This window comes from Oncorhynchus tshawytscha, unplaced genomic scaffold (genome assembly GCF_018296145.1).
Source record: "Oncorhynchus tshawytscha isolate Ot180627B unplaced genomic scaffold, Otsh_v2.0 Un_contig_4627_pilon_pilon, whole genome shotgun sequence".
NCBI lineage: Eukaryota > Metazoa > Chordata > Actinopteri > Salmoniformes > Salmonidae > Oncorhynchus > Oncorhynchus tshawytscha.
The window spans coordinates 102,501-110,000 of NW_024609630.1; the positions used below are offsets into that span (position 1 = coordinate 102,501).

At 49.5% G+C, this 7,500-nt stretch overlaps 1 protein-coding gene across 1 annotated transcript in view; it reads right to left on the bottom strand.

The window, feature by feature from the left end:
- Positions 1–7,500, bottom strand: part of LOC121845336 (glutamate receptor-interacting protein 1-like) — a 248,869-nt gene that overhangs the window by 89,801 nt on the left and 151,568 nt on the right. Inside the window, 1 exon segment of the mRNA XM_042316481.1 lies at positions 1–82. This exon segment is cut by the window's left edge and continues 68 nt beyond it. Within this exon segment, the coding sequence (XP_042172415.1) occupies positions 1–82 (82 nt within the window).

A 7,500-nucleotide genomic window follows, 5' to 3' on the forward strand; every position in this document is an offset into this window, starting at 1 on the left:
ATGTTCCTGGGCAGGGTGCTCATGTTGAGGGAGCTCAGACTGTAGGTACTCATAGAGGTAGGAGAGAAGGAGGAGCCTAGAGCTGTATGAGGAGGAGAGAGAGAGGAGAAGAGAGAGGGATTAGAAAAGACAGGGATGGAGAAGAGAGAGGGATGGAGGAGAGAGGGAGGAGAAGAAAGAGGGATGGAGGAGAGAGAGAGGAGAAGAGAGAGGGATTAGAAAAGACAGGGATGGAGAAGAGAGAGGGATGGAGGAGAGAGGGATGGAGAAGAGAGAGGAATGGAGAAGAGAGAGGGATGGAGAAGAGAGGGATGGAGAAGAGAGAGGGATGGAGAAGAGAGAGGGATGGAGAAGAGAGGGATGGAGAAGAGAGAGGGATGGAGAAGAGAGGGATGGAGAAGAGAGGGATGGAGAGAAGAGAGAGGGATTAGAAAAGACAGGGATGGAGAGAGGGAGAGAAGAGATGGAGAGAGAGAGGGATGGAGAAGAGAGAGGGATGGAGAGAGAGGGATGGAGAAGAGAGGGATGGAGAAGAGAGAGGGATGGAGAGAGAGGGATGGAGGAGAGAGGGATGGAGAAGAGAGAGGGATGGAGAAGAGAGGGAGAAGAGAGAGGGATGGAGAAAAGAGATGGAGAAGAGAGGGATGGAGAAGAGAGGATGGAGAAGAGAGGGATGGAGGAGGGAGAGAGGGAGAGAGGGATGGAGGGATTAGAAAAGACAGGGATGGAGAAGAGAGGGATGGAGAAGAGAGGGATGGAGAGAGAGAGGGGATGGAGAGAGAGATGGGAGAGAAGAGAGAGGGATGGAGAGGGAAGAGAGAGGGATGGAGAGAGAGGGATGGAGAAGAGAGAGGGATGGGGAGAGAGGATGGAAGAGAGGGATGAAGAGGGATGGAGAGAGAGGGATGGAGGAGAGAGGGATGGAGAGAGAGGGATGGAGAGAGAGAGAGAGAGGGATGGAGAAGAGAGAGGGATGGAGAAGAGAGAGGGATGAGAGAGGGAGAGAGGGATGGAGAAGAGAGGGATGGGAGAGAGGGAGAGAGAGGGATGGAGAAGAGAGAGGGATGGATACTGAAGAGAGGGATGGAGAAGAGAGAGGGATGGAGAAGAGAGAGGGATGGAGAAGAGAGAGGGATGGAGGAGAGAGGGATGGAGAAGAGAGGGATGGAGAAGAGAGAGGGATGGAGAAGAGAGATCAGGATGGAGAAGAGAGGGATGGAGAAGAGAGAGGGATGGAGAAGAGAGTCCCCTCTAATAGTGGAGATCCCTCCATCAGAGGAGAGAGGGATGGAGGAAGAGAGGGATGGAGAAGAGAGGGATAGATCCCTCCAGAGAGAGGGATGGAGAACTGAATCTATATTGGGATGGAGAATAGAGAGAGGGATGGAGGAATAGGGATCTATAGAAGAGTCCCTCTAATACTGGATGGAGATTGAGAGAGGGATGGAGAAGAGAGGGATGGAGAAGAGAGAGATGGAGAAGAGAGACTAACATACTATAACTCTAATACTGAATCTATATTGTCTCTGTCCCTCCATCAGTCCCCTCTAATACTGAATCTATATTGTCTCTATCCCTCCATCAGTCCCCTCTAATACTGAATCTATATTGTCTCTGTCCCTCCATCAGTCCCCTCTAATACTGAATCTATATTGTCTGTCCCTCCATCTGTCCCCTCTAATACTGAATCTATATTGTCTCTATCCCTCCATCAGTCCCCTCTAATACTGAATCTATATTGTCTCTGTCCCTCCATCAGTCCCCTCTAATACTGAATCTATATTACTGTGTGTGCAGTCCCCTCCTAATAATGTCCCTCCATCGGTCATCTCCCTCCATCAGTCCCCTCTAATACTGAATCTACTCTGAGCCTGAGACAAAGCCTGTCCATCATCATACTCAGTACCCGTTAATGAGACCATCACAGACAACCAGTCTCTAAGCCCTGTATGTGTGTGTGTGTGTGTGTGTGTGTGTGTGTGTGTGTGTGTGTGTGTGTGTGTGTGTGTGTGTGTGTCTAAGTCCTGTAATCCATCTGCTAATTAAGAAATAACATCCAGACTAAGGCTAATAAATGCCAACTAATTGTCTCAGGCTGACAGGGGACAGGAGACAGGGGTTCAGGAGACAGGGTTCAGGAGACAGGGGACAGGAGACATGGAACAGGAGACATGGGACAGGAGACAGGGATTCAGGAGACAGGGGACAGGGGACAGGGATGGGACAGGAGACAGGGGTTCACAGCAGACAGGGGTTCAGGGAGGGGTTCAGGAGACAGGGGTTCAGGAGACAGGGGTTCAGGAGACAGGGGTTCAGGAGACAGGGACAGGAGACAGACAGACATGAGACAGACAGCAGACAGGGGTTCAGGAGACAGGGGACATGAGACAGGGGACATGAGACAGGAGACAGGGGATGAAATCCGAGCAAGGGTAGCATTCCAGAGGGACATCAGAGACTGTAACGTTCTCTGCTTCACGGAAACATGGCTAACTGGAGAGACGCAATCCGAAGCGGTGCAGCCAGCGGGTTTCTCCACGCATCGCGCCGACAGAAACAAACATCTTTCTGGTAAGAAGAGGGGCGGGGGCGTATGTCTTATGACTAACGTGACATGGTGTGATGAAAGAAACATACAGGAACTCAAATCCTTCTGTTCACCTGATTTAGAATTCCTCACAATCAAATGTAGACCGCATTATCTACCAAGAGAATTCTCTTCGATTATAATCACAGCCGTATATATCCCCCCAAGCAGACACATCGATGGCTCTGAACAAACTTTATTTAACTCTCTGCAAACTGGAAACGATTTATCCGGAGGCTGCATTCATTGTAGCTGGGGATTTTAACAAGGCTAATCTGAAAACAAGACTCCCTAAATTTTATCAGCATATCGATTGCGCAACCAGGGGTGGAAAGACCCTGGATCATTGTTACTCTAACTTCCGCGACGCATATAAGGCCCTGCCCCGCCCCCCTTTCGGAAAAGCTGACCACGACTCCATTTTGTTGATCCCTGCCTACAGACAGAAACTAAAACAAGAAGCTCCCACTCTGAGGTCTGTCCAACGCTGGTCCGACCAAGCTGACTCCACACTCCAAGACTGCTTCCATCACGTGGACTGGGAGATGTTTCGTATTGCGTCAGACAACAACATTGACGAATACGCTGATACGGTGTGCGAGTTCATTAGAACGTGCGTTGAAGATGTCGTTCCCATAGCAACGATTAAAACATTCCCTAACCAGAAACCGTGGATTGATGGCAGCATTCGTGTGAAACTGAAGGCGCGAACCACTGCTTTTAATCAGGGCAAGGTGTCTGGTAACATGACTGAATACAAACAGTGCAGCTATTCCCTCCGCAAGGCTATCAAACAAGCTAAGCGCCAGTACAGAGACAAAATAGAATCTCAATTCAACGGCTCAGACACAAGAGGCATGTGGCAGGGTCTACAGTCAATCACGGACTACAGGAAGAAACCCAGCCCAGTCACGGACCAGGATGTCATGCTCCCAGGCAGACTAAATAACTTTTTTGCCCGCTTTGAGGACAATACAGTGCCACTGACACGGCCTGCAACGAAAACATGCGGTCTCTCCTTCACTGCAGCCGAGGTGAGTAAGACATTTAAATGTGTTAACCCTCGCAAGGCTGCAGGCCCAGACGGCATCCCCAGCCGCGCCCTCAGAGCATGCGCAGACCAGCTGGCCGGTGTGTTTACAGACATATTCAATCAATCCCTATACCAGTCTGCTGTTCCCACATGCTTCAAGAGGGCCACCATTGTTCCTGTTCCCAAGAAAGCTAAGGTAACTGAGCTAAACGACTACCGCCCCGTAGCACTCACTTCCGTCATCATGAAGTGCTTTGAGAGACTAGTCAAGGACCATATCACCTCCACCCTACCTGACACCCTAGACCCACTCCAATTTGCTTACCGCCCAAATAGGTCCACAGACGATGCAATCTCAACCACACTGCACACTGCCCTAACCCATCTGGACAAGAGGAATACCTATGTGAGAATGCTGTTCATCGACTACAGCTCGGCATTCAACACCATAGTACCCTCCAAGCTCGTCATCAAGCTCGAGACCCTGGGTCTCGACCCCGCCCTGTGCAACTGGGTACTGGACTTCCTGACGGGCCGCCCCCAGGTGGTGAGGGTAGGCAACAACATCTCCTCCCCGCTGATCCTCAACACTGGGGCCCCACAAGGGTGCGTTCTGAGCCCTCTCCTGTACTCCCTGTTCACCCACGTCTGCGTGGCCATGCACGCCTCCAACTCAATCATCAAGTTTGCGGACGACACAACAGTGGTAGGCTTGATTACCAACAACGACGAGACGGCCTACAGGGAGGAGGTGAGGGCCCTCGGAGTGTGGTGTCAGGAAAATAACCTCACACTCAACGTCAACAAAACTAAGGAGATGATTGTGGACTTCAGGAAACAGCAGAGGGAACACCCCCCCATCCACATCGATGGAACAGTAGTGGAGAGGGTAGCAAGTTTTAAGTTCCTCGGCATACACATCACAGACCAACTGAACTGGTCCACTCACACAGACAGCATCGTGAGGAAGGCGCAGCAGCGCCTCTTCAACCTCAAGAGGCTGAAGAAATTCGGCTTGTCACCAAAAGCACTCACAAACTTCTACAGATGCACAATCGAGAGCATCCTGGCGGGCTGTATCACCGCCTGGTATGGCAACTGCACCGCCTTCAACCGTAAGGCTCTCCAGAGGGTAGTGAGGTCTGCACAACGCATCACCGGGGGCAAACTACCTGCCCTCCAGGACACCTACACCACCCGATGCTACAGGAAGGCCATAAAAATCATCAAGGACATCAACCACCCGAGCCACTGCCTGTTCACCCCGCTGTCATCCAGAAGGCGAGGTCAGTACAGGTGCATCAAAACTGGGACCGAGAGACTGAAAAACAGCTTCTATCTCAAGGCCATCAGACTGTTAAACAGCCACCACTAACATTGAGTGGCTACTGCCAACATACTGTCAATGACACTGACTCTACTCCAGCCACTTTAATCATGGGAAATGATGTAAATATATCACTAGCCACTTTAAACAATGCTACCTTATATAATGTTACTTACCCTACATTATTCATCTCATATGCATACGTTGATACTGTACTCTATATCATCGACTGCATCCTTATGTAATACATGTATCACTAGCCACTTTAACTATGCCACTTGGTTTACATACTCATCTCATATGTATATACTGTACTCAATATCATCTACTGTATCTTGCCTATGCTGCTCTGTACCATCACTCATTCATATATCCTTATGTACATATTCTTTATCCCCTTACACTGTGTATAAGACAGTAGTTTTTTTGGAATTGTTAGTTAGATTACTTGTTGGTTATTACTGCATTGTCGGAACTAGAAGCACAAGCATTTCGCTACACTCGCATTAACATCTGCTAACCATGTGTATGTGACAAATAAAATTTGATTTGATTTGAGGGGACAGGAGACAGGGGACAGGAGACAGGGAACAGGGGACATGAGACAGGGGACATGGGACATGAGACAGGGGACATGGGACAGGAGACAGGGGACAGGGGACATGGGACATGAGACAGGGGGGGACAGACAGGGGGACAGGGACAGGAGAAGGGACAGGAGGGACAGGAGACAAGGGACAGGAGACAAGGGACAGGAGACAGGGACAGGGGTTCAGGAGACAGGGGACAGGAGACAGGGAGACAGGGGACAGGGGTTCAGGAGACAGGGGACAGGGGGACAGGAGACAGGAGACAGGGGACAGGGACAGGAGACATGAGACAGGGGACATGGGACATGGGACAGGGGACAGGAGACAAGGGACAGGAGACAAGGGACAGGAGACAGGGGACAGGGGTTCAGGAGACAGGAGACAGGGGTTCAGAGCGGTTCAGGCTCCAGGTGATACCTTCTTATTACAGTATAATAACCTCCTCTATGGAGTTTTGACAGATTGCTGACATTTGAGGATAATTGAGAGATTCTAATTGAAGTATACTGGCCGTGTAGCTCTGACATGTATGGAATAAAACCCACATGTTTTTAATATCAACTCAAACAGGCTCGGTAAAACATATGGACCCACAAATGAACTCTGACCTCCCATCGATGGCAGAACAAATGAACTCTGACCTCCCATCGATGGCAGAACAAATGAACTCTGACACTCCCATCGATGGCAGAACAAATGAACTCTGAACTCCCATCGATGGCAGAACAAATGAACTCTGACCTCCCATCGATGGCAGAACAAATGAACTCTGACCTCCCATCGATGGCAGAACAAATGAACTCTGACCTCCCATCGATGGCAGAACAAATGAACTCTGACCTCCCATCGATGGCAGAACAAATGAACTCTGACCTCCCATCGATGGCAGAACAAATGAACTCTGACCTCCCATCGATGGCAGAACAAATGAACTCTGACCTCCCATCGATGGCAGAACAAATGAACTCTGACCTCCCATCGATGGCAGAACAAATGAACTCTGACCTCCCATCGATGGCAGAACAAATTAAGTCTAGAGATGAAAAAAAAGAAGCCAGAAATGAAAAAGGAGAAAAACACCAAATTATTCTGAAAGCCATTGATGGGTTTGCAGTGTATTATGGGTAATTGACATCAATCAGGAGAATGGAGCTGTCGTGACAACCTCCTCTATTCACTCTCCTCCCCACAGGGGCTCTGGTCAAAAGTCATGTTAAGAGTATAGTGTAGGATGCAGCAGGATGCAGCCTATCCAGCTCTGAGTGGAGTCTGGAAGGCATCTCTCTCTCCACCTCTCTGCTGAGTTGTCCTTGAGATGCAATGCAGCAGACAAGGAGATGACGGCTGGATCAATAGCACCAGGAACAAGTGGTGTAATCATGGAGGATGCAGCATTGGCCTGGCTGGTTAAAGGCATCACTTATTTATGAATAGAGAACAGTTTACTTTAAATATAATGTTCATTTTTCCAGTTATGGTTATATATTGACGAGAGAGAGAGAGAGAGAGAGAGAGAGAGAGAGAGAGAGAGAGAGAGAGAGAGAGAGAGAGAGAGAGAGAGAGAGAGAGAGAGAGAGAGAGAGAGAGAGAGAGAGAGACACAGAGAGAGAGAGAGAGAGAGAGAGAGAGAGAGAGAGAGAGAGAGAGAGAGAGAGAGAGAGAGAGAGAGAGAGAGAGAGAGAGAGAGAGAGAGAGAGAGAGAGAGAGAGAGAGAGAGAGACACAGAGAGAGAGAGAGAGAGAGAGAGAGAGAGAGAGAGAGAGAGAGAGAGAGAGAGAGAGAGAGAGAGAGACACAGAGAGAGAGAGAGAGAGAGAGAGAGAGAGAGAGAGAGAGAGACACAGAGAGAGAGAGTGAGAGAGAGAGAGAGAGAGAGACTGAGAGAGAGAGAGAGAGAGAGAGACACAGAGAGAGAGAGAGAGAGAGAGAGAGAGAGAGACACAGAGAGAGAGAGAGAGAGAGAG